General features: G+C 47.4%; 2 protein-coding genes across 3 annotated transcripts in view; one reads left to right on the plus strand and one right to left on the minus strand.

Moving 5' to 3' along the window:
* Positions 1–24,185, minus strand: part of LOC147119142 (uncharacterized) — a 37,483-nt gene extending 13,298 nt beyond the window's left edge. Inside the window, exons 1-2 of the mRNA XM_085984040.1 lie at positions 24,085–24,185; positions 3,528–4,289 (exon numbers count right to left, since the gene is read on the minus strand). Of these exons, the coding sequence (XP_085840166.1) occupies positions 3,528–4,289; positions 24,085–24,185 (863 nt within the window). The remainder of the gene's footprint in view (positions 1–3,527; positions 4,290–24,084) is intronic.
* LOC147119143 (uncharacterized) lies at positions 23,946–26,543 on the plus strand. Of its 2 annotated transcripts, none has more exons than XM_085984863.1 (2): positions 23,946–24,030; positions 24,564–26,543. In XM_085984863.1, exon 2 carries the CDS (start codon positions 25,035–25,037, stop codon positions 26,178–26,180), a length of 1,146 nt encoding a protein of 381 aa, XP_085840989.1. In that variant the 5' UTR covers positions 23,946–24,030; positions 24,564–25,034; the 3' UTR covers positions 26,181–26,543. The 2 variants fall into 2 exon arrangements, with proteins under 2 accessions (XP_085840989.1, XP_085840988.1); XM_085984862.1 differs by having other exon boundaries at positions 23,964–24,089.
* Positions 26,544–27,799: the final 1,256 nt, after the last annotated feature.

The raw sequence follows: 27,799 nt of genomic DNA on the forward strand, positions 1-27,799 counted from the left end.
CCTGCGGATCAATCAGCCGACGCTAATCCCACCCCTCGGGTTCCCCAATTTGTTGGAGGACCCGCCGCCAGCTCGCTCCTCCAGCCCCGCCCCGCTCGCTCCCTATTGGTCGGAAGCTCCCGTCAATCAGGCTGCGGGCCCGGGTCACGTGTCACCGAGGAGATCACGTGCACTGTCCAACTGACTGCGCTCAGTCCGGGGCCTCGCGGACTCTCAGGCTTTTCTATTTCTCTTTATTCTCTCCCGATCCACCCCTCCCCCCCCCCACCCCGCACGATTCTCCACCCAATCGGAGCGGAGAAAACTCACTTTGCGTCACCGATCGCGACTCTGTAACCGACACCATGGCCTTTCCCCGGAATGCCCTGCGCCGACTCCGTCCGGCAGGATCCGAGTGCACAGGTGCAGCTCCGAGTGGGGGAGGGGGTTTGGTGTCCTCTGGGCATGCGCGGTTGTTACCCTTGGTGACCGGGAGGGGTTGTTGTGCCGGACTCGGCCCAAACCGCCGTCCCGAGTGCGCATGCGCAGACTCTCAGCTGTCAATCAACCATCAGCCAGAACAGGTCGCTGGTGAGACCAGTGAAGAAAGAAAGACTTGCATTTATGTAGCGCCTTTCACCACCACCGGACCACCCAAAGTGCTTTACAGCCAATGAAGTACTTTTGAAGTGTAGTCACTGTTGTAATGTAGGAAACGCGGCAGTCAGTTAGCGCACAGCAAGCTCCCACAAACTGCAATGTGATAATGACCAGATAATCTATCATTTTGTTAACTCTGTTTCTCTCTCCACAGATGCTGCCTGGCCTGCTGAGTGTTTCCAGCATTGTCTGTTGTTATTTCAGATTTCCAGCATCCGCAGTATTTTGCTATTATCCTTTTGTTATGTTGATTGAGGGATAAACATTGGCTAGGACACCGGGGATATTTCCCTGCTCTTTCCCACATTACAACAGTGACTACACCTCAAAAGTACTTCATTGGCTGTAAAGCACTTCAAGACGTCTGGTGGTCATGAAGGCACTATATAAATGCAAGTCTTTCTTTCTTGAAATAGTGTCATGGGATCTTTTACATCCACCTGAGAGAGCAGACAGGGCCTCAGTTTAATGTCTCATCCGAAAGACGCCACCTCTGACAGTGCCTCAGTACTGCACTGGAGTGTCAGCCTGGATTTTTGTGCTCAAGTCTCTGGAGTGGGACTTGAACTGACAACCTTATGCCTCAGAGGCGAGAGTGCTACCAACTGTCATCTTCCAAAATTCTATAGATTATGGAATAGTTCCTGCAGATTGGAGGCTGGCAAATGTAACCCCACTATTTAAAATAGGAGGTAGCGAGAAAACAGGGAACTACAGACCGGTTAGCCTAACATAAGTAGTAGGGAAAATGCTAGAGTCGATTATGAAGGATGTGGTAACAGGACACTTAGAAAATATCAATGAGATTAGACAAAGTCAACATGGATTTATGAAAGGGAAATCGTGTTTGACAAACCTACTGGAGTTTTTTGAGGATGTAACTGGTAGAATAGATAAGGGAGAACCAGTGGATGTGGTGTATTTGGATTTTCAGAAGGCCTTTGATAAAAACCCACATAAGAGGTTAGTGTGCAAAATTAAAGCACATGGGATTGGGGGTAATAAACTGGCATGGATTGAAAATCGGTTAACAGACAGGAAACAGAGAACAGGAATAAATGGGTCTTTTTCGGGGTGGCAGGCGGTGACTAGTGGGGTACCACAGGGATCAGTGCTTGGGTCCCAGCTATTCACAATATATATCAATGATCTGGATGAGGGAACCAAATGTAATATTTCCAAGTTTGCTGACGACACGAAACTAGGTGGGATTGTGAGTTGTGAGGAGGATGCAAAGAGGCTTCAAGGCGATTTAGACAAGTTGAGCGAGTGGGCAAATACATGGCAGATGCAGTATAACGTGGATAAATGTGAAGTTATCCACTTCAGTAGGAAAAACAGAAAGGCAGAGTATTATTTAAATGGTGATAGATTGGGAAATGCTGATGTACAGAGGGACATGGGTGTCCTTGTACACCAGTCACTGAAAGCAAACATGCAGGTGCAGCAAGCAGTTAGGAAGGCAAATGGCATGTTGGCCTTCATTGCAAGAGGATTTGAGTACAGGAGCAAGGATGTCTTACTACAGTTATACAGGGCCTTGGTGAGACCACACCTGGAGTACTGTGTGCAGTTTTGGTCTCCTTATCTAAGAAAGGATGTACTTGCCATAGCAGGAGTGCAGCGAAGGTTCACCAGACTGATTCCTGGGATGGCAGGACTGTCGTATGAGGAGAGATTGGGTCGACTTGACCTGTTTTCACTAGTGTTTCGAAGAATGAGAGGGGATCTCATTGAAACGTATAAAATTCTGACATGGCTAGACAGACTGGATGCAGGGAGGATGTTTCCTCTGGCTGGGAGTCTAGAACGAGGGGTCACAGTCTCAGGATACGGGGTAGGACATTGAGGACTGAGATGAGGAGAAATTTCTTCACTCAGAGGGTGGTGAACCTGTGGAATTCTCTACCACAGAAGGCTGTGGAGGCCAAGTCACTGAATATATTTAAGAAGGAGATAGATAGATTTTTAGACAAAAAAGGCATCAAGGGGTATGGGGAGAGCGCGGGAATATGGTGTTGAGATAGAGGATCAGCCATGATTATATTGAATGGCGGAGCAGGCTCGAAGGGCCGAATGGCCAACTCCTGCTCCTATTTTTCTATGTTTCACTATGTTTCTAAGCTGCGACTACACTGGCGATATTTATATTTAACTTGTTTACTACATTATTGACCTGGCCCTGCCCAAACCATAACCACAAGGATATCTGTCATTGTTCTGACTGTGACCACAAGGCTGTGTCACTATCACACACACAGACCGTTTCCTTCTTTCACATCTCCATACACAGACCATCTCTTTACACATCCCCTTCCATCCTCAATCAACGTCAGTAAAACAGATTATCTGGTCAATACCACATTGCTGTTTGTGGGAGCTTGCTGTGCACAAATTGGCTGCTGGTTTTCCTACATTAGAACAGTGACTACACTTCAAAAGTACTTCCTTGTCTGTAAAGCGCTTTGGGACGTCCTGAGGTTGTGAAAGGTGCGATAGAAATACAAGTCTTTTTCCTTGGATAACAGCAATAGTTACACTGGGGTAAATCTTCAGTCATTTTCTATTACAGGCTCTCTGGAAGGTGTGGGGAGCTGGGACTTGAGAGTAACTGAAGGTGTTAGAACTGAGATAATCTAGAGTTAGAAAGGAGAAAGGGCCCAAAAATGGAACAGTCGGTAACAGGACATCAATTAGTCTCCTCTTACCTTGGAGGAAAGAAATACTCAACACTGTGCATCTGACATTTATCCAGAATATTAAACTCCAGCCCAGTTACAGGAGGTATTCTCATCAGTAGGAACAAACCTCACGTCAGAATGAACATGGTTCAGTCCTTGATGTGATTAACAGCAGCAATAACAGCAGAATCCAACCCCTGCAGTCACTTGTGAACTCGTTGGTGTGTCAGCAGGTTGGATGACTGAGTGAATCCCTTCCCACAGTCAGAGCAGGTAAATGGCATCTCCCCAGTGTGAACTCGCTGGTGTCTCGGCAGGTTGGATGACCGAGTGAATCCTTTCCCATACACGGAGCAGGTGAATGGCCTCTCCCCAGTGTGAACTCGCTGGTGTCTCAGCAGGTTGGATGACTGAGTGAATCCCTTCCCACAGTCAGAGCAGGTAAATGGCATCTCCCCAGTGTGAACTCGCTGGTGTCTCGGCCGGTTGGATGACCGAGTGAATCCTTTCCCACACACGGAGCAGGTGAACGGCCTCTTCCCAGTGTGAACTCGCTGGTGTCTCAGCAGAGTGGATGAATCAATGAATCCCTTCCCACACACGGAGCAGGTGAACGGCCTCTCCCCAGTGTGAACTCGCTGGTGTCTCAGCAGAGTGGATGACCGAATGAATCCTTTCGCACACACAGAGCAGGTGAACGGCCTCTCCCCAGTGTGAACTCGCTGGTGTCTCAGCAGATCTAGTATGCTTTTAAAGATCTTCTCACACTTAGAACATTTGAAGGGTCTCTTTTCAGTGTGAACAAGTTGGTGTTCAGTGAGGTTGGTTAATCGAGCAAATCCTTTCCCACACACAGTGCAGGTGAACGGTCTCTCCCCAGTGTGAACCCGCTGGTGTCTCACCAGCTGGGATGACTGACTGAATCCCTTCCCACACGTGGAGCAGGTGAACAGCCCCTCCCCGGTGTGACTGCGTCAATGAGTTTTCAGCCGGGATGGGGAGCTGAATCCCTTCCCACAGTCCTCACATTTGCACAGTTTCTCCGTGGTGCGGGTGTCCTTGTGTCTCTCCAGGTCGAACGATTAGTTGAAGCCTCGTCCACACACAGAACACGTGTACGGTTTCTCCCCGCTGTGAATGATGGGTGTGTGTGTCTCGGTGCTTTTCCAGTCACACTGATGTTTGATATCTTTTCCCACAGACAGAACAGGCAAACATTTCTCCTTCCACATTCAAAGGCTGATGATATTCCCTGTAAAAGCAGTTTACAAAAGACATCACTGTAAATTCAGGATAAAAATGCAGAACAGATAATTCTAGTTTCTATGGAACATTCTTTCCTCTCTTATTACATAGAATTACATAGATTGGTCTGTTTCTGTGCTGTACAATCGGCCCAACTGGTCCATGTGGTGTTTATTCTCCACACGAGCCTCCTCCCATCTCTCTTCATCTCACCCTATCAGCATCTCCTTCTATTCCTTTCTCCCATGTGTTTATCCAGCTTCCCCTTAAATGCATCCATGCTCTTCACCTCAACTACTCCCTGTGGCAGCATGTTCCACATTCTCAGCACTCTCTGGGTGAAGGAGTTTAATCTAAATAGGACTTTCCTGGGCAGCCAATGAGCACTGCTGCCTCTTCTGTGCATTTCCTGGCGAGGCTAAACAGTTGATATTTTCTGATCAAAAAGAGCTGAGCTCGGCAGCATTAGTCCTGTTTTGCATCCTTTGGAGACCAGGTGTACGAGCAGAGTGAGCGCAGCCTTCACAGCAACCGAAATAAAATTGTTGCAGTTGTGAAGGAACCGTGTGTCAGTGCACTGGACCACAAACAAAGTATGTGTGTCGATTATTGTCTGACTGCGCGACTGTGAAGTGCCTTGGGATGTTTTAAAGGCTCTATATAAATGTGAAGAGAAAAAGATTGGTGAAGTCAAGCGTAGATTCCTTGCAGTCAGAATCAGGGGAATTTATAATGGGGAACAAAGAAATGGCCGACCAATACATACTTTGGTTCTGTCTTCACAAGGGAGGACACAAATAACCTCCCAGAGATGTCAGGGAACATAGGGTCTAATGAGAGGGAGGAACTGAAAGAAATCAGTATTTGTAGGGAAATGGTGTTAGGGAAATTGATGGGATTGAAGGCCAATAAATCCCCAGGGCCTGATAATCTACATCCTAGGGTACTCAAGGAAGTGGCCCTAGAAATAGTAGATGCATTGCTGGTCATCTTCCAAAATTCTATAGACTCTGGAACAGTTCCCATGGATTGGAGGGTAGATAATGTTACCCCACTATTCAAAAAAGGTGGTGGAGAGAAAACAGGGAATTATAGACCGGTAAGCCTGACATCGGTCGTGGGGAAAATGCTAGAGTCCATTTTATAAAAGATGTAATAGCAGAGCACTTGGAAAACAGTGACAGGATCGGACAAAGTCAACATAGATTTACAAAAGGTAAATCGTGCTTGACTAATCTACTGGAATTTTTTGAGGATGTAACTGGTAAAATAGATAAGGGAGAACCAGTGGATGTGGTGTATTTGGACTTTCAGAAGGCTTTCGATAAGGTCCCGCATAAGAGGTTAGCATGTAAAGTTGAGGCACATGGGATTGGGGGCAAGGTACTGACTTAGATAGAGAACTGGTTGGCAGACAGGAAGCAAAGAGTTGGAATAAATGGGTCTTTTTCCGAGTGACAGGCAGTGACTAGTGGGGTACCGCAGGGATCGGTCCTAGGACCCCAGCTATTCACAATACAGGAAACTCTTTTTTATCCAGCACCGACAGGACCAGTGTGGTGCCGGTTTATCAAAAAGTCCGGATTACAGAGAGATATAGTTAAAAGTTACGAGAGCTCCGTACACAGCAACAAATCCAGGCTTCCCTGTTGCTTAGCAACAGCTGCAGGAACCCTTGCCACATACCAAGCGTCCCTGTTGCTTAGCAACAAGTGCAGGAACCTGTGGATTTCTGTACCACAGAAGGCAGTTGAGGCCAATTCATTAAATATATTCAAGAAGGAGTTAGATATATTTCTTAAGGCTAAAGGGATCAAGGGATATGGGGAGAAGGCAGGGACCGGGTACTGAGTTTGGATGATCAGCCATGATCTCATTGAATGGCGGAGCAGGCTCGAGGGGTCGAATGGCCTACTCCTGCTCCTATTTTCTATGTTTCTATGTAAGTTGTTGTTGGTGTTCCGTTTAAATTTAGTGAAATGATCGATAACCAAGGAAGATCATTTCTTTAATAACAACAGAAAATGCTGGAAACACTCAGCAGGCCAGGCAGCATCCGTGGAGAGAGAAACAGAGTTAACGTTTCAGGTCTGGGACCCTTCATCAGAACTGGAGAAGGCGAGAGATGTGAACACAGATTGGGCGACCGCTTTGCGGAACACCTCCGTTCAGTCCGTAAGGGTGACCCCGAGCTTCCGGTCGCCTGTCACTTTAATTCTCCGCTTCACTCCCACTCTGATCTCTCTGTCCTCAGCCTCTTACACTGTTCCAATGAAGCTCAATGTAAGCTCGAGGAACAGCACCTCATCTTTCGATTAGACACTTTACAGCCTTCTGGACTCAACACTGAGTTCAACAATTTCAGACTATAACCCCTGCCCCCATTTTTCAGGCTGTTTATGGTTTTGCCGTCCCCATTTGCAACATTTTCTCTCTCCTGCCTCCTACCCTAGCACAGACTGTTCCGTCGTCCCCTCCCCCGGCCTCTGCACCTGCTTAAAATCTGTTTCCAGCATTTTCTGTTGTTATTTCAGATTTCCAGCATCCGCAGTATTTTGCTGTTGTATCAGATCATTTCTTTGTTGGTTCTGTTAGTTTTCATAGAATCATCCACCCTGTCCAAGATGGCGGCCAGAGATCCCGGGCGGCCGGGCCTGTCCCCGCGGGGTAAACCCGGGGCCTGAAGCCTACACCCGGTGTTTATGAAGCTTCCCAGCCCAGTCGCGGGTCCAATTCCTCCCCAAGCCCACAATTTCCGACCGTCTCTTACGCGTCACTCTATCGCCAACACTCGCACTGCGCATGCTCAGAGCTCTGCCCGGTCCCACGGCTGCGCACTGGACTCCTGTGGTCATTGATAGTGCACATTCTGCAGCGCGGGGGATTCCGGGTAAACACCCCGCCATTGAAAGCTCCAATTGGAGTAGAGGACATTTTAAAATTATTCCATCGAAATTCGGGCCGGAGGGCAATCAAAAAAATTAATTAATAAATTATACAGAAACCCACATGCCCGGTCCCTCCACCATTGTGTGAAGTACATCCCAGGGTTCTTAAGGAAGTGGCCCCAGAAATATTAGATGCATTGCTGGTCATCTTCCAAAATTCAATAGACTCTGGAACAGTTCCCATGGATTGGAGGGTAGCTAATGCAACCCCACTATTCAAAAAAGGTGGTAGAGAGAAAACAGGGGATTATAGACCAGTTAGCCTGACATCGGTAGTGGGGAAAATGCTAGAGTCCATTATAAAAGATGTAATAGCAGAGCACTTGGAAAACAGTGACAGGATCAGACAAAGTCAACATGGATTTACAAAAAGTAAATCATGCTTGACAAATCTACTGGAATTTTTTAAGAACATAAGAACATAAGAAATAGGAGCAGGAGTAGGCCAATCGGCCCCTCGAGCCTCCTCTGCCATTCAATAAGATCATGGCTGATCTGATCCTAACCGCCAATCTACTATCACAGAACCATCTCCTGAATCTAACAGAATTAGACACATGAAATAGGAGCAGGATCAGGCTACACCGCCCCTGGGCCCGCTCCGCTACCCACAGGGCCATGTCCGATATGAACCTAGACTCATGTCCAAATTCCTGCCCGCTCCCCGTAACCCTTAATTCCCTTTACTTCTAGGAAACTGTCTATTTCTGTTTTAAATTTATGTAATGATGTAGCTTCTACAGCTTTTTGGGGCAGCATATTCCATGGACCTACCACCCTCTGAGTGAAGTAGTTCATCCTCATCTCAGTTTTGAAAAAGCAGCCCCTTATTCTAAGACTATGCCCCCTAGTTCTAGTTTCACCCATCATCGGGAACATCCTGCCTGCATCCACCTGATCCAACCCCTTCACAATCTTATATGTTTCAATAAGATCGCCTCTCATTCTTCTGAACTCCAATGAGTAGAGTCCCAATCTACTCAACCTCTCCTCATATGTCCATCCCCTCATCCCTGGGATTAACCGAGTGAACATTCTTTGTACTGACTCGAGAGCAAGTATGTCTTTCCTTAAGTATGGACACCAAAACTGCATACAGTATTCCAGGTGCGGTCTCACCAATACCTTGTACAACTGAAGCAATACCTCCCTATTTTTATATTCTATCCCCCTAGCAATGAAAGCCAACATTCCATTGGCCTTCTTAATCACTTGCTGCACCTGCATACTAACCTTTTGAGTTTCGTGCACCAGGACCCCCAGATCCCTTTGTACTTCAGTACTTTCCAGTTTCTTGCCATTAAGATAATAACTTGCTGTACGATTTTTCCTGCCAAAGTGCATAACCTCACACTTTCCAGTATTGTATTCCATCTGCCAAATCTCTGCCCACTTACTTAGCCTGTCTATGTCCCCTTGCAGGTTTTTTATGTCCTCCTCACTCACTACTTTCCCTCCCATCTTAGTATCATCTGCAAACTTTGATATGTTACACTTGGTCCCCTCCTCCAAATCGTTAATGTAGATTGTAAAGAGTTGGGGACCCAGCACTGACCCCTGCAGAACACCACTAGTTACTGATTGCCAGTCTGAGAATGAACCATTTATCCCAACTCTCTGCCTTCTCTTAGATAGCCAATCCTCTATCCATGCCAGAATATTACCCCCAATCCCGTGATTTTTTATCTTAAGCAATAATCTTTTGTGTGGCACCTTGTCAAATGCCTTTTGGAAGTCTAAATACACTACGTCCACTGGTTCCCCTTTATCCACCCTATATGTTACTTCCTCAAAGAACTCCAGCAAATTTGTCAAACATGACTTCCCCTTCATGAAACCATGCTGAGTTTGTCCTATTAAATTATGTTTATCCAAATGTCCTGTTACTGTCTCCTTAATAATGGACTCTAACATTTTACCAACCACAGATGTTAGGCTAACAGGTCTATAGTTTCCAGCCTTCTGCCTACTACCCTTTTTAAATAAGGGTGTTACATTAGCAGTTTTCCAATCTGCCGGGACCTTTGCTGAGTCCAGGGAGTTTTGGAAAATTATTACCAATGCATCCACAATCCCTACTGCCACTTCCCTCAAGACCCTAGGATGTAAGCCATCAGGTCCAGGGGATTTATCCGGCTTAAGTCCCATTATTTTACCAAGTACCACTTCCTTAGTGATTTTAATCATATTTAGCTCCTCTCCCCTTAGAGCCCCCTGTTTGTCCAGTGTTGGGATATTCTTAGTGTCCTCTACTGTAAAGACTGATACAAAATATTCATTCAGTGTTTTTGCCATCTCCATATTTCCCACCATCAATTTCCTGGTGTCATCCTCTAAGGGACCAACATTTACTTTAGCCACCCTTTTTCTTTTTGTATAACTATAAAAACTCTTACTATCTGTTTTTATGTTTTTTGCTAATTTACTTTCATAATCTATTTTCCCTTTCTTAATCAATCTTTTTGTTATTTTTTGCTGTATTTTAAAGCTTTCCCAATCCTCCATCCTCCCACTAGATTTGGCTACCTTATATGCCCTTGTTTTTAGTCGAATACTATCCTTAATTTCTTTACTTAGCCACGGATGGCTGTCTTTTCTTTTACACACTTTTCTTCTCAGTGGAATATATATTTTTTCGAAGTTGTAAAATAACTCCTTAAATGTACACCACTGATCATGTATCGTCTTACACTTTAATCTATTTTCCCAATCCACTCTACTCAATTCCGCTCTCATACCTTCATAGTCTCCTTTATTCAAGCTTAGCACGCTTGTTTGAGACCCAACCTTCTCACCCTCTAATTGAATATGGAATTCAACCATGTTATGGTCACTCATTCCAAGGGGATCCTTTACTAGGACATTTTTAATTAATCCTGTCTCGATACACAGGACCAGATCTAAGGTTGCTTGCCCCCTGGTCGGTTCAGTTACATACTGCTCAAGAAACCCATCCCTAATACACTCAATGAACTCATCCTCAAGGCAGCCCTGCCCAATTTGATTTGTCCAATTAATATGATAGTTAAAATCCCCCATAATTATAGATGTTCCCTTATTACAAGCCTCAACTATTTCCTGATTGATACTCCGTCCAACAGAGTTGCAACTGTTCGGAGGCCTATAGACTATGCCCACTAGTGTTTTTTTCCCCTTATTATTCCTTACCTCCAGGATGTAACTGGTAGAATTGATAAGGGAGAACCAGTGGATGTGGTGTATTTGGACTTTCAGAAGGCTTTCGACAATATCCTGCATAGGAGACTTGCATGCAAAGTTAAAGCACATGGGATTGGTGGTAAGGTACTGACTTGGATAGAGAACTGGTTGGCAGACAGGAAGCAAAGAGTTGGAATAAACGGGTATTTTTCCGAGTGGCAGGCAGTGACTGGTGGGGTACCGCAGGGATCGGTGCTAGGACCCCAGCTATCCACAATATATATTAATGATTTAGACGAGGGAACTAGATGTAATATCTCCAAGTTTGCAGATGACACAAAGCTGGATGGGCGTGTGTGCTGTGAGGAGGATGCAGAGAAACTCCAGTATGATTTGGACAGGTTGGGTGATTGGGCAAATGCATGGCAGATGCAGTATAATGTGGATAAATGTTAGGCTATCCACTTTGGTGGCAAAAACAGGAAGGCAGATTATTATCTGAACGGCAATAGATTGGGAAAAGGGGAGGAGCAACGAGACCTGGGTGTTCTTGTGCACCAGTCGCTGAAGGTAAGCATGCAGGTGCAGCAGGCGGTTAAGATGGCAAATGGTACGTTGGCCTTCATGGCGAGAGGATTCGAGTACAGGAGCAGGGATGTCTTGCTGCAGTTGTACAGGGCCTTGGTGAGACCACACCTTGAGTATTTTGTGCAGTTTTGGTCGCCTTATCTGACAAAGGATGTTCTTGCCATGGAGGGAGTGCAGCGAAGATTCACCAGACTGATACCTGGGATGGCAGGGATGATGTATGAGGAGAGATTGAGTCAATTAGGCTTATATTCACTGGAGTTTAGAAGAATGAGAGGGGATCTCATTGAAACTTAATGTGGTAAACCACTGTTATTGTATATTGTTACTTCTGGGTGGCGCTGTGTACCAAGGCATGCCTCAGCTGGCTCCGCCCACATGACCAGGAATAAAGGTGGGGCTTTCGCCGACTCACTTCTTTCTTGGAACCAGCCACCCACGAGAGGCATGCTCTGTTCTCTAGTTAATAAAAGCCTTTTCATCACCTTCCTGATTCATCGTCTTTTATGGAGTAATTGATAAGCGTATCAATTTTATTAACTAGAAGTAAAATGGCGACACCTGAACAGCAACAACAGCAGGCGTTGCTGCGAGCCCTCAGACCGGCATGCCTGGACCTCGACCCTCAAGCAGCGGGTTCATCAACCAATTTCGAACACTGGCTGAGCTGCTTTGAATCCTTCCTAGGAGCCTCCGCCGTGACATCGGAGGAGAACAAACTAAAAGTTTTGACCGCCCAGGTGAGCCCTCAAGTATATACGCTCATCCGGGACGCTACTACGTACACGGCGGCCCTCGAACTACTAAAAGGGCAATACACGCGCCGAGTGAACACGATTTACGCCAGACACCTCTTGGGATCCCGCAGGCAGCAACCGGGGGAATCGGTAGAGGCATTTTTACGGGCGTTACAGACACTCTGCAGAGACTGCGACTGTAAGGAGGTAACGGCTGCAGGGCACGCGGAGGGGCTTACTTGTGATGCCTTCGTCAGGGGCCTCCAGTCCGACTACTCCCGGCAGAGACTGCTCGAAAGCAAGGAGCTCGACCTGAAGACGGCCGTAGCCCTTGCGCTCTCGCTAGATGCGGCCCACCGAAACCTCGAAGCATACTCACATAACGGCGCCGCGCCATGGCCATCGCGACTGTGGGACATGGGACCGCCGCCCCCGGCACCAACTGCTGCAGCGATGTCCCGAAATCAACTGGGACAGCCGCCCCCGGTAAGAACCGCAGCGATGCCCCGTGACCAGGCCCAAAAATGCTATTTCTGTGGCCAGTTAAAACACCCTAGAGCGCACTGCTCGGCTAAGACCGCTACCTGCTCGGGCTGCGGGAAGAAAGGCCATTACGCCAATGCCTGCAGGGGGAAACCAGCGAACGCCAGCAGCGCCGCGTGCGAACCATGGGGGCAGCCATCTTATCTGCCATTTTGTGCACCTCCAGCCGCATGGCCGCCGCCATTTTATCCGCCGCACCCAACCGCCACTTCGTCTCCGGACTCGACCACCGTCTCGTCGGACGACCATACCGACTCACTAAGCCATACACTGGCCTCTGTTACGCTGGATCAAGCCCTCCCTCACCATCTATCCAGCTCCATGATGGATATCACGGTAAACGGCCGCGCCACCACTTGCCTAATCGACAGCGGGAGCACAGAGAGTTTTATTCACCCAGACACGGTACGTAGCCACTCCCTCACGGTCCTGCCGACGCGCCATCGGATTTCTATGGCGTCCAAGTCCCATTCAATGGACGTCGGCGGCTACTGTGTGGTGACCCTTTCGGTTGGGGGCACAGAATATAAAAATTTTAAACTTCTAGTCCTGCCCCGTCTCTGCGCTGCCGTGCTGCTAGGGTTGGATTTTCAGTGCCACCTTAAAAGTGTCACATTAGCATACGGTGGACCCCTCCCCCCACTCACAGTCTGCAACCAACACCTTTTAAATCGCCCGCCGCAAACCACCTGCAGCCTTTCCACACTAAAAGTCCCCCCCCCTCCCTTGTTCGCTAACCTCACCCACGACTGTAAACCCATCGCTACCAAGAGCAGGCGGTACAGCGCCGGGGACAGAGCTTTCATTAGCTCTGAGGTGGAGCGGCTCTTGAAGGAGGGCATTATCGAAGGGAGCACTAGCCCCTGGCGAGCCCAGGTTGTAGTCGTTAAAACCACTGATAAACGCCGCCTGGTCATTGACTACAGCCAAACCATAAACCGGTACACTCAGCTGGACGTATACCCCCTTCCTCGCATATCTGATATGGTCAACCAGATTGCGCAATACAAAGTATTCTCCACCATTGACCTTAAGTCAGCATACCACCAGCTCCCCATCCACCATGAGGACCGCCAGTATACTGCCTTCGAGGCGAACGGCCGCCTCTACCACTTCCTTAGGGTTCCCTTCGGCGTCACCAACGGGGTTTCGGTCTTCCAAAGGGAGATGGACCGGATGGTTGACGAGAACGCGCTGCAGGCCACCTTTCCCTATCTGGATAACGTCACCATCTGTGGCCACGACCAGCAGGACCATGACGTTAATCTAGAAAAATTCCTCCGTACGGCCCAACGGCTGAACCTAACGTACAATAAAGAGAAATGTATGTTTCGCACCAAACGCCTCGCCATTCTCGGCTGCGTGGTGGAGAACGGAGTCATCGGGCCCGACCCCGACAGAATGCGCCCCCTAATGGAGCTACCCCTCCCCCACTGCCAAAAAGCACTGAAGAGATGCCTGGGGTTTTTCTCCTACTATGCCCAGTGGGTGCCCCACTATGCAGACAAAGCTAGACCCCTCATCAAATCCACCTCCTTCCCCTTGACACCAGAGGCGTGTGCAGCCTTCACTCTTATCAAGAGCGATATCGCGAAGGCCACAATGCACGCAGTGGATGAGTCGATCCCCTTCCAAGTGGAGAGCGATGCATCCGACTTCGCCCTAGCTGCGACCCTTAACCAGGCGGGCAGACCCGTGGCCTTTTTCTCAAGGACCCTCCAGGGCCCCGAGACCCGACACTCCTCTGTCGAAAAGGAGGCCCAGGCTATTGTGGAAGCGGTGCGTCACTGGAGGCATTACCTGGCCGGAAAACGGTTTACCCTGCTCACTGACCAGCGTTCAGTAGCTTTTATGTTTAATAATAAGCAGAGGGGCAAAATCAAGAACGACAAGATCTTGAGGTGGCGAATCGAACTCTCCACCTACAATTACGATATCTTGTACCGGCCCGGGAAACTAAATGAGCCCCCAGACGCCCTATCACGTGGTACATGCGCCAACGCGCAGGTTGATAGACTGCAGACCCTCCACAATGACCTCTGCCACCCGGGGGTCACCAGGTTCTTCCATTTCATCAAATCCCGTAACCTGCCCTACTCCATCGAGGAGGTCAGGACCATGACCAGGAACTGCCAAATCTGTGCCGAGTGCAAACCGCACTTTTATAGGCCGGACAGAGCAAGCCTGATCAAGGCCACTCGCCCCTTCGAGCGCCTGAGCGTCAATTTTAAAGGGCCCCTCCCCTCCTCTGACCGCAATGTGTACTTCCTCAACATAATTGATGAGTACTCCTGTTTCCCGTTTGCCATCCCTTGCCCAGACATGACCAGTACCACGGTCATCAAATGTCTGAATGACCTCTTTGCCTTGTTCGGGTTCCCTAGCTATATACATAGCGACAGGGGCTCATCTTTCATGAGCGACGAACTTCGGCAGTACCTGCTAGCGAGAGGTATTGCTACGAGCAGAACCACCAGCTACAACCCCCGGGGGAACGGCCAGGTGGAAAGAGAGAACGCGACGGTTTGGAAGGCCGTCCTCTTAGCCTTAAAATCTAAGGGCCTTCCGACCTCTCGCTGGCAGGAGGTCCTCCCTGCGGCGCTCCACTCCATCCGGTCACTGCTTTGTACTGCCACTAATGCCAGCCCTCATGAGCAAATGTTCGTTTTCCCCAGGAAGTCCACATCGGGACCCTCGCTACCGGCGTGGCTGACTTCTCCTGGGCCCGTCCTACTGCGGAGGCACGTAAGGACCCATAAAATGGACCCCCTGGTCGAGAGGGTGCACCTCCTACACGCCAACCCCCAGTATGCCTGGGTGACATACCCAGACGGGCGGGAGGACACGGTCTCCATACGAGATCTCGCACCCTCAGGTACCCCTGAACTACCACCGTTATCCCCCACCACCCCTCCCAATCCAACCCCTGTAGACGACATGCCGGAGCCCCAGGACCCTTCGTTGACCACCCAGACACCAGATCCGACGTTGGATGCTGCAACACCGTCGCCGCCACCACGACGATCAGGACGTCAGACAAGGCCTCCTGATAGACTTAACTACACGAACTTGTAGTACCCTTCACCCCGCCGGACTTAATTTTAAACAAGGGGTGAATGTGGTAAACCACTGTTATTGTATATTGTTACCTCTGGGTGGCGCTGTGTACCAAGGCATGCCTCAGCTGACTCCGCCCACATGACCAGGTATAAAGGTGGGGGTTTCGCCGACTCACTTCCTTCTTGGAACCAGCCACCCACGAGAGGCATGCTCTGTTCTCTAGTTAATAAAAGCCTTTTCATCACCTTCCTGATTCATCGTCTTTTATGGAGTAATTGATAAGCGTATCACTTATAAAATTCTAACAGGACTAGGCAGACTAGATGCAGGAAGGATGTCCCCAATGGCGGGAGAGTCCAGAACCAGGGGTCACAGTTTAAGGATAAGGGGTAAGCCATTTAGGACAGAGATGAGGAGGAATTTCTTCACCCAGAGAGTGGTGAACCTGTGGAATTCTCTACCACAGAAGGCAGTTGAGGCCAATTCATTAAATATATTCAAGAAGGAGTTAGATATAGTTCTTAAGGCTAAAGGGATCAAGGGATATGGGGAGAAGGCAGGGACAGGGTACTGAATTTGGATGATCAGCCATGATCTTATTGAATGGCAGAGCAGGCTCGAGGGGCCGAATGGCCCACTCCTGCTCCTATCTTCTATGTTTCTATGTAAGTATGTTGGCCGCCACTTTTCGGTTACCAACTCGTACCTTAGGCCCCGCCCAGTCCGGTTTAATTGCTAAATGTTTTCTTATTTCAGTGCAGTCCTGTTATTTTGTAAGTCTTATTTGAGAAGCTGTTAATGGCAGCAATTTTTTTCCAAGGTGGAAATAGGTGAAAAACGCCACTAGCGATCCATCAAAACACTCGGGACAGAGAAGTTCACTTCAGCAGCACACGCCACAGGACTCAATATCGATCCCCTCCCTCACTGTTGCACTTTGCCTGCAGTGTGTACGATCTACAAGATGACCAAAGGTCAGATTTTGTGGAGTCAAAGGTCAGGCCGTGTGGAGTCAAGGGCCAAGTAGCATGTTTTGGTGAAAAGATGGCTACAAAACAGAAATCAGAGAGTAAGAGCTAAGGGAAGTTTCTCAGACTGGCAGAAAGTGTGAAGATCTGTGCTGGGACCCGTGTTGTTCACTGTTATATGGGCTCAAAAATTGGAGGCATGTTGCCGAAATTTGCAGCTGATACCAAGTCTTCACACTGAGGACACCCTCCATTGTATTGTGCGGCACTACCACTGTACTAAGTGACATAGACTGAGAACAGACCTAACAGCTCAAAACTGGGCAGCCACGAGGCGCTGTGGGCAATCAGCAATTGCAGAATGTATTCCACCACAAACTGCAACTGGGAAAGTAAGCTGCAAGGAGGACACAAAGAGCCTGCAAAGGGGTATAAACAGGTGAGTGGGCAATAAGGTGGCAGATGGAGTATAATGTGAGGAAATGTGAGGTTATTCACTTTGATCGGAAGAATAGAGAAACAGAATATTTTTTAAATGGTGAGAAACTATTAAATGTTGGTGTTTGGAGAGATTTAGGTGTCCTCGTACAGGAAACACAGGAAGTCATGAGGGGTCTGGACAGAGTAGAGAGAGAGAAACTGTTCCCATTGGCAGAAGGGTCGAGAACCAGAGGACACAGATTTAAGGTGATTGGCAGAAGAACCAAAGGCGACATGAGGAAGAACTTTTTTATGCAGCGAGTGGTTAGGATCTGGAATGCACTGCCTGAAAGGGTGGTGGAGGCAGATTCAATCACTGCTTTCAAAAGGGAATTGGATAAGTGCCTGAAGTAAAGAAATGTGCACGGTTACGGGGACAGGGCGGGGGAGTGGGACTCGCTGAAGTGAATTTGCAGAGAGCTGGCACGGGCTCGACGGACCGAATGGCCTCTTTCTGTGCTGTAACCATTCTATGATTCTATAAAAGTTAGCATGCAGGTACAGCAAACAATAAGGAATGCAAATGGCATATTGGCCTTTATTGCAAAGGGGTTGGAGTGTAAGAGTAAGGAAGTTTTACTACAATTGTACAGGGCTCTGGTGAGACCACACCTGGAGTACTGTGCACAGTTTTGGTCTCCTTATCTAAGGAAGGATATACTTACCTAGGAGGTGGTGCAACGAAGGTTCACTAGATTGATTCCTGGGATGAGAGGGCTGTCCTATGAGGAGAGATTGAGTAGTTTGGGCCTATACTCTCTGGAGTTTAGAAGAATGAGAGGTGATCTCATTGAAATATATAATATTCTGAGGGGGATTGACAGGGTAGATGCTGAGAGGTTGTTTCCCCTGCCTGGAGTGTCTAGAACTAGGGGGCATAGTCTCAGGATTAGGGGTCGGCCATTTAAGGCTGAGATAAGGAGGAATTTCTTCACTCAGAGGGTTGTAAGTCTTTGTAATTCTCGATACCATATGGCTGTGAATGCTGAGTCGTTGAGTATATTCAAGGCTGAGATAGATAGATTTTTGGACTCTAGGGGAATCAAGGAATATGGGGTTCGGGCGAGAAAGTGGAGTTGAGGTCAATGATCAGCCATGATCTTATTAAATGGGGGAGCAGGCTCGAAGGGCTATATATCCTACTCCTGCTCCTAATTCTTACGTTCTTATAACCTCATGGCCCAGCATACCCCTCACTCCTCTATCATCATCAAACCAGAGGACTAACCCTGATTCAAAGAGGAGTGCAGAAGTGCATGCTGGGAACAGCACCAGGTGTACCTGAAATGAGAAGCCAACTCGGTGAAGCTAAAACACAGGACTACATGCATGCTAAACAGAGGAAGCAGCATGCCAAGCAATCCCACAATCAAAGCATCAGATCAAAGCTCTGCAGTCCTGCCACATCTAGTCACGACTGGTAGTGGACAATTAAGCAACTAACAGGAGGAGGAGGCTCCATGAACATCCCCATCCTCAATGATGGCGGAGACCATCATATAAGTGCAAAGGACAAGGCTGAATCATTTGTAACAATCTTCAGTCAGAAGTGTCGAGTGGATGATCCTTCTCTACCTGCTCCTGAGTCAACAACAACAACTTGCATTTATATAGCACCTTTACTGCAGTAAAATGTTCCCAAGCTCTTCACAAGAATGTTATCAGACAAAATGTGACACCAAACCACGTAAGGAGATATTAGGAGAGGCAAAAATCTTGGTCAAAGAGATAGTTTTTAAGGATCATCTTCAAGAAGGAGAGAGGCAGGTAGGTTTTCTGAATCCCAGACCTGCGGCCTCGGCAGCTGAAGGCACGGCCGCCAATAGCGGAGCAATAAATATCAGGGATGTTCAAGAGGCCAGAATTAGAGGAGCGCAGATAATTTGGAGGGTTGTAGGGCTGGAGGAGGTTTTAGAGATGGGGAGGAGCAAGGCCACGGAGGGAATTGAAAACAAGGATGAATGTTTTAAATTTGAGGTGTTGCCAGATAGGGAGCCAGTGTAGGTCGGTGAGCACAGGGGTGATGGGTGAACGAGACTTGGTGTGAGCCAGGAGATGGGCAGCAGAGTTCTGGAGGAGCTGAAGCTTATGGAGGGCGAAAGATGGGAGGCTGACTAGGAGAGCATTGGTATAGTCGAGTCTGGAGGCAACAAAGGCATGGATGAGGGTTTTAGCAGCAGATGGGCGGAGGCAGAGGTGGAGTTAGGCAATGTTACAGAGGTGGAAGGAGGAGGTGTTGGTAACAGAGAGAATATGTGGTCGGAAGCTCAGCTCAGGGTCAAATGGGATGTCGAGGTTGTGAACAGTCTGGTCCAGCCTCAGACAGTCGGCAGGAAAGGGATGGAGGTGGTCGCTTGGGAATGAGAGTGGCGGGGGCCTCGTAGGCCTGAGCATTAACCCACTTCCTGGGTAAGGGTTCCCTAGGCCCGAGCATTAATCCACCCCCCAGGGAAAGGGTTCCCTCAGCCCGAGCATTAATCCACTTCCTGGGTAAGGGTTCCCTAGGCCCGAGCATTAACCCACCCCTGGATAAGTGTCTCGCAGTGGGAGAGCTATAGTGATAGGGGATTCGATTGTAAGGGGAATAGATAGGCGTTTCTGCAGCCACAAACGAGACTCCAGGATGGTATGTTGCCTACCTGGTGCAAGGGTCAAGGATGTCTCAGAACGGCTACAGAACATTTTGGAAGGGGAGGGTGAACAGCCAGTTGTCGTGGTGCATATAGGTACCAACGATATAGGTAAAAAACAGGATAAGGTCCTAAAAGCTGAATATAGGGAGTTAGGAGGTAAATTAAAAACTAGGACCTCAAAGGTAGTAATCTCAGGATTGCTACCAGTGCCACGTGCTAGTCAGAGTAGAAATAGAAGGATATTTCAGCCGAATACGTGGCTAGAGGAATGGTACAAGGGGGAGGGATTCAAATTCCTGGGACATTGGAACCAGTTCTGGGGGAGGTGAGACCAGTGCAAAATGGACGGTTTGCACCTGGGCAGGACTGGGACCGATGTCCAAGGGGGAGTGTTTGCTAGTGCTGTGGGGGAGGGTTTAAACTAAAATGGCAGGGGGTTGGGAACCTGTGCAGGGAGACAGAGGAAAGGGAAACGAGGATAGAAGCAAAAGACAGGAAGGAGAAAAGCAAAAGTGGCAGTCAGAGTAATCAAGGGTTTAAATCAAACATGGCCACAGTAAATAATAATTCTAAAAGGTCGAAGAGTGTTAAAAAAACAAGCCTGAAGGCTTTGTGTCTTAAAGCGAGGAGCATTCGTAATAAGGTGGATGAATTAGCTGCGCAAATAGATGTAAACAGATATGATATGATTGGGATTATGGAAACATGGTGCCAGGGTGACCAGGGCTGGGTACTCAACATCCAGGGGTATTCAATATTCAGGAAAGATAGGCAAAAAGGAAAAGGAAGTGGGGTAGCATTGCTGGTTAAAGAGGAGATTAACACAATTGTAAGGAAGGATATTAGCTCTGATGATGTAGAATCTGTATGGGTAGAGCTGAGAAATACCAAGGGACAGAAAAAGTTAGTGGGAGTTGTATACAGACCCCCAAACAGTAATGCAGAGGTTGGGGATGGCATTAAATGGGAAATTAGAGATGCGTGCAATAAGGGCACAGCAGTTATCATGGGTGACTTTAATCTACATATAGATTGGGCTAACCAAATTAGTAACAATAATGTGGAGGAGGAATTCCTGGATTGTATACGGGATGGTTTCCTGGACCAACACGTCGAGGAACCAACTAGCGATCAGGCCATCTTAGACTGGGTATTATATAATGAGAAAGGAATAATTTACAATCTTGTTGTGCGAGGCCCTTTGGGGCGCAGTGCTCATAATATCATAGAATTCTTCATTAAGATGAAGAGTGAAGTATTTGACTCAGAGATTGGGTCCTGAATTTAAATAAAGGAAACTACGATGGTACGAGGTGCGAGTTGAGTAGGATTAATTGGGGAATGTCACTCAAAGGGTTAACGGTGGATAGGCAATGGCAAACATTCAAAGATCGCATGGATGAACTACAGAATTTGTTTATCCCTGTTTGGCATAAAAATAAAACAAAAAAGGTGAATCAACCGTGGCTAACAAGGGAAATTAGAGATAGCATAAGATCCAAGGAGAGGACATATAAATTGGCCAGACAAAGCAGCAAACCTGAGGATTTGGAGCAGTTTAGGATTCAACAAAGGAGGACAAAGGGATTAATTAAGAGGGGGAAAATAGAGTACGAGAGAAAGCTTGCAGAGAACATAAAAACTGACTGTAAAAGCTTCTATAGATATGTGAAGAGAAAAAGATTGGTGAAGTCAAGCATAGGTCTCTTGCAGTCAGAATCAGGGGAATTTATAATGGGGAACAAAGAAATGGCAGACCAATTAAATACATACTTTGGTTCTGTCTTCACAAAGGAGGACACAAATAACCTCCCAGAGATGTCAGGGGACATAGGGTCTAATGAGAGGGAGGAACTGAAAGAAATCAGTATTTGTAGGGAAATGGTGTTAGGGAAATTGACGGGATTGAAGGCCGATAAATCCCCAGGGCCTGATAATCTACATCCTAGGGTACTCAAGGAAGTGGCCCTAGAAATAGTAGATACATTGCTGGTCATCTTCCAAAATTCTATAGATTCTGGTACAGTTCCCATGGATTGGAGAGTAGCTAATTTTACCCCACTATTCAAAAAGGTGGTAGAGAGCAAACAGGGAATTATAGATCGGTAAGCCTGACATCGGTAGTGGGGAAAATGCTTGAGTCCATTATAAAAGATGTAATAGCAGAGCACTTGGAAAACAGTGACAGGATCGGACAAAGTCAACATGGATTTACAAAAGGTAAATCATGCTTGACTAATCTACTGGAATTTTTTGAGGATGTAACTGGTAAAATAGACAAGGGAGAACCAGTGGATGTGGTGTACTTGGACTTTCAGAAGGCTTTCGATAAGGTCCCGCATAAGAGATTAGCGTGTAAAGTTAAGGCACATGGGATTGGGGGTAAGGTACCGACTTGGATAGAGAACTGGTTGGCAGACAGGAAGCAAAGAGTTGGAATAAACGGGTCTTTATTCGAGTGGCAGACAGTGACTAGTGGGGTGCCATGGGGATCAGTCCTAGGACCCCAGCTATTCACAATATATATAAATGATCTAGATGAGGGAACTATATGTAATATCTCAAGTTTGCACACGACACAAAGCTGGGTGGACGTATGTACTGTGAGTAGGATGCCAAGAAACTCCAGTATGATTGGGACAGGTTGGGTGATTGGGCAGAAGCATGGCAGATGCAGTATAATGTGGATGAATGCGAGGTAATCCATTTTGGCAGCAAAAACAGGAAGGCAGATTATTATCTGAACGGCAATAGATTGGGAGAAGGGGAAGTGCAACGAGACCTGGGTGTCCTTGTGCACCAGTCGCTGAAGGTAAGCATGCAGGTGCAGCAGGCGGTTAAGAAGGCAAATGGTATGTTGGCCTTCGTAGCAAGAGGCTTCGAGTACAGGAACAAGGATGTCTTGCTACTGTTGTACAAGGCCTTGGTGAGACCACACCTCGAGTATTCTGTGCAGTTTTGGTCACCTTATCTGTGGAAGGATGTTCTTGCCATGGAGAGAGTGCAGCGAAGATTCACCAGGCTGATACCTGGGATGGCAGGAATGACATATGAGGAGAGATTGCGTCAATTGGGCTTATACTCACTGGAGTTTTGAAGAATGAGAGGGGATCTCATTGAAACTTATAAACTTCTAACAGGACTAGACAGACTAGATGCAGGAAGGATGTCCCCAATGGCAGGGGAGTCCAGAACCAGGGGTCACAGTCTAAGGATAAGGGGTAAGCCATTTAGGACAGAGATGAGGAGGAATTTCTTCACCCAGAGAGTGGTGAACCTGTGGAATTCTCTACCACAGAAGGCAGTTGAGGCCAATTCATTAAATATATTCAAGAAGGAGTTAGATATATTTCTTAAGGCTAAAGGGATCAAGGGATATTGGGAGAAGGCAGGGACAGGGTACTGAATTTGGATGATCAGCCATGATCTCATTGAATGGCGGAGCAGGCTCGAGGGGCCGAATGGCCTACTCCTGCTCCTATCTTCTATGTTTCTACCGCCCCCGGGGAAGGGCTCCCTAGGCCCGAGCATTAATGCACTTCCTGGGTAATGATCCTGTAGCCCCGAGCATTAATCCATCCCTGGCGAAGACCCCGTAGGCCCGAGCATTAATCCACACCCCTAAATGCTATCCTCTGAATTCTGTTTTGTTGCCGTCTTTCCATCCATTCTGTTACCTGACCATTGACCCCACACAGCCTGATTTTGGTCATCTTGTAGACCGTACATACTGCAGGCACAGTGCACCAGTGGTGGAGGGGATCGAATGTGGCAGATGCGCTGATGAAGTGGATTTCTCTGTCCCGTGTGTTTTGGTGGATCACGAGTGCCGTTTTTCACCTCTTTCCACCTTGAAAAAAATTGCTGCCAGCTTATTAAAGCCATTAACAGCTTCTTATGTAGGACACAAAAAATGGTGGCTCGAAAGTTTCCCTCTAAATAACAGGTTTGCACTGAAGTTAGAAAACACAGTTAGTAAATATTTAGCAAATAAAGCAGACTGGACGGGGCCTGAGGTACGAGTTAATAACTGAAAAGTGGCGGCCACTTCACACGATGGCGGAGGGCCCGGGCATGTGGGTTTCTGTATAATTTATTAATTGATTTTGTTTATTGCCTCTCCGGCCCCAATCTCGATGGAATGATTTAAAAAAGTTTCGCTCAATAATTGCGGCTTTCAATGGCAGGGTAGTTCCCCAGAATCCCCCGCGTGGCAGCATGTGCCCCATCAATGACAACAGGAGCCCAGTGCGCAGGCGCAGGACTGGGCTGTGCTATGAGCATGCGCAGTGCATCTGATGGCGCTGGTCTGAAACGGAAGAGATGGCAGCGGGCGGTGGTAGTATATTGTGGGTTCGGGGAGGAATTGGACCCGCGGCTGGGCTGGGAAGCAACACAAACACTTGGTGTAGGTCTGAGGCCCCGAATAAGTGCCCACAGGCCCCGTGTTTGCCCCGCGGTGACAGGTCCGGCTGCCCGGGTCAGCGGGGTCACTGGCCGCCATTTTGGACAGGGCGAGGTTGCGGCGCATGCGCGGCCATCTTGGCCAGGAACAAAGAGTGGGCGGGGCTTCAGGGTCCCAGTGACCAGGAGAGACAATCATTGACTCATTGATTTTATTCTCACTCTGCACACAGCGGGTGTAGAACTGAACCCAACCAGAGTAGAGGGAGAGGGAAAACTGGGAGTGGAGGAAAGAAATGTTGGAGATGGTGCGATGGGTTTGGATTTCAGCACAGGGAGGAGGGAAGAGTGTGTGGGACGGGGATTTACAGCTTTGGGGGAACAAGAGAGGAAAGAATGTTCTACAGAAAGCAGAATTGTCTGTTCTGAATTTCTATCCTGCACTTACAGTGATGACTTTTGTAAACTCCTTTTACAGGGTATTAGAAGGGCAGGAATTGCAGTCAGGATACTCAAACCAAACATCACGTCAAGATCTGACAGAGTCATTCCATTCATCAGGACCTGAATATCATCGGCCTTTGAATGTGGAAGGAGAAATGTTCGTCTGTTCTGTCTGTGGGAAAAGATTTCAAACATCAGTGTGACTGGAAAAGCACCAAGACACACACACCCGAGTGAGAGTGTTCCAGTGCACTGACTGTGGAAAGAGCTTTAACCAGTTACACAGCCTGAAAAACATCGCACCATTCACAGCGGGGAGAAACCGTACACATGTTCTGTGTGTGGATGAGGCTTCAACCGATCGTCCAACCTGGAGATATACAAGGATACCTGCACCACGGAGAAACCGTGGAAATGTGGGGACTGTGGGAAGGGATTCAGTTCTCCGTCCCAGCTGAAAGCTCATGGATGCAGTCACACTGGGGAGAGGCCGTTCACCTGTTCCATGTGTGGGAAGGGATTCACTTGGCCATGCCACCTGATAAGACACCAGAGAGTTCACACTGATGAGAAACCTTTTAAATGCTCTGTCTGTGAGAACAACTTTAAAAGCTCTGAGGGACTGATTAGACACCAGCGAGTTCACACTGAAGTGAGACTATTCAGTTGCTCTCACTGCGGAAAGAGATTCAAGCACTCATCCAATCTCACTGAACACCAGCGTGTTCACACTGGGGAGAGGCCTTTTCAATGCTCTGACTGTGGGAACAGCTTTAAAAGCGCTGGTGAGCTGAGTAGACACCAGCGAGTTCACACCGACGAGAGACCATTTAACTGCACTGACTGTGGAAACAGCTTTAAACGTGTTGCAGATCTGATTAAACACCAGCGAGTTCACACTGATGAGAGACCGTTTAAATGCTTGGACTGTGGGAGCAGTTTTAAACGCTCTGTGGGTCTAATTAGACACCAGCGAGTTCACACTGATGAGAGGCCTTTTAAATGCTCTGACTGTGGGAGCAGATTTAAACGCTCTGTGGGTCTGATTAGACACCAGCGAGTTCACACTGACGAGAGACCATTTCAGTGCTCTGACTGTGGGAACAGATTTAAAAGTTCAGAGGGATTGATTAGACACCAGCGAGTTCACACTGACAAGAGACCATTTCAATGCTCTGACTGTGGGAATAGCTTTAAAAGTGCTGCAGAGCTGATTAAACACCAGCGTATTCACACTGACGAGAGACCTTTTAAATGCTCTGAATGTGGGAACAGATTTAAAAGTTCAGAGGGAGTGATTAAACACCAGCGTGTTCACACTGATGAGAGACCGTTTCAATGCTCTGAATGTGGGAACAGCTTTAAACGCTCGGCAGAACTGGTGAGACACCGGCGAGTTCACTCTGGGGAGAGACCTTTTAAATGCTTGGACTGCGGGAAAAGCTTTAAACGCTCTGTGAGTCTGATTAAACACCAGCGAGTTCACACTGATGAGAGACCGTTTAGTTGCTCTCACTGCGGGAAGAGGTTCATCCAAACTTATGGCACACCAGTGTGTTCACACGAGGGGGCGGCCATTATCTGCTTCGTGTGTGCAAAGGAATTCTCCCAGTCATCCAACCTGCTGGCAGACCAGCGAGTTTACGTGTGACAGCAGAGGTTGGATTCTGCTGTTTTTGCTGCTGTTAATCACATCCAGGACTGAACCATGTTCATTCTGGCAGTTAGGATTGTTTTTGCTGGTGTTAATAAACTCCAGCCCAGTTAGAAGGGTTAATATTAAAAGAAAGACTTATATTTGTATAGCGCCTTTTATGACCACCGGGCGTCCCAAAGCGCTTTACAGTCAATGAGATGCTTTTTTTTGGAAGTGTAATCACTGTTGTAATGTTGGAAAAATGACAGCCAATTTGGGCACAGCAAGCTCCCACAAATAGCAATGTGATAATGACCAGATAATCTGTTTCAGTGACGTTGATTCTGGATATATGCCAAATAAATCAGCTTTGTTTTACACAGTGTGTCAATTCCTTGGTTTTTTCCATGATAAGAGGAGACGAATGGATTTCCTGCTACCAATTGTTCCATTTTTGGGCCTTTTCTCCTGTCTTACTCTAGAATTTTTATGTTCTCATAAATTTGGTTACCCTCATGGACAAGTCCCATCTCCCCATATCTTTCAGAGAGCCCCTCCTAGCCTTGGTAGCCTAACTAAGATCCTATGATTTGATTGGGATTACGGAAACATGGCTCCAGGGTGGCGAAGGCTGGGAACTCAACATCCAGGGGTATTCAATGTTCAGGAAAGATAGGCAAAAAGGAAAAGGAGGTGGGGTAGCATTACTGGTTAAAGAAGGGATTAACACAATTGTAAGGAAGGATATTAGCTCTGATGATGTGGAATCTGTATGGGTAGAACTGAGAAATATCAAGGGGCAGAAAACGTTAGTGGGAGTGGTATATAGTAATGTGGAGGTTGGGGATGGCATTAAAAGGGAAATTAGAGAAGCGTGCAAAAAGGGCACAGCAGTCATCATGGGTGACTTTAATCTACATATAGATTGGGCTAACCAAATTAGTAACAATACTATGGAGGAGGAATTCCTGGAGTGTTTACGGGATGGTTTCCTGGACCAATATGTCGAGGAACCAACCAGAGATCAGGCCATCTTAGACTGGGTATTATGTAACGAGAAAGGATTAATTAGCAATCTTCTTGTACGAGGCCCCTTGGGTCGGAGCGATCATAATATGATCGAATTCTTCATTAAGATGGAGAATGAAGTCGTTGATTCAGAGATTAGGGTCCTGAATTTAAATAAAGGAAAATACGATGGTCTGAGGCACGAATTGGGTAGGATTGATTGGGGAATGTCACTCAAAGGGTTAACGGTGGATAGGCAATGGCAAACATTCAAAGACCGCATGGATGAACTACAGAATTTGTTCATCCCAGTTTGGCATAAAAATAAAACAAAAAAGTTGACTCAACCGTGGCTAACGAGGGAAAACTAGGGATAGCATAAGATCCAAGGAGAGGACATATAAATTGGCCAAAAAAAGCAGTAATCCAGAGGATTGGGAGCAGTTTAGGATTCAACAAAGGAGGACAAAGGGATTAATTAAGAAAGGGAAAATAGAATATGAGAGTAAGCTTTCAGGGAACATAAAAACTGATTGTAAAAGCTTTTATAGATATGTGAAGAAAAAAAGATTGGTGAAGTCAAGCGTAGGTCCCTTGCAGTCAGAATCAGGGGAATTTATAATGGG

Source organism: Somniosus microcephalus, chromosome 4 (genome assembly GCF_052327205.1).
Source record: "Somniosus microcephalus isolate GS21.2 chromosome 4, FLI_Smic_1.0, whole genome shotgun sequence".
Lineage (NCBI taxonomy): Eukaryota > Metazoa > Chordata > Chondrichthyes > Squaliformes > Somniosidae > Somniosus > Somniosus microcephalus.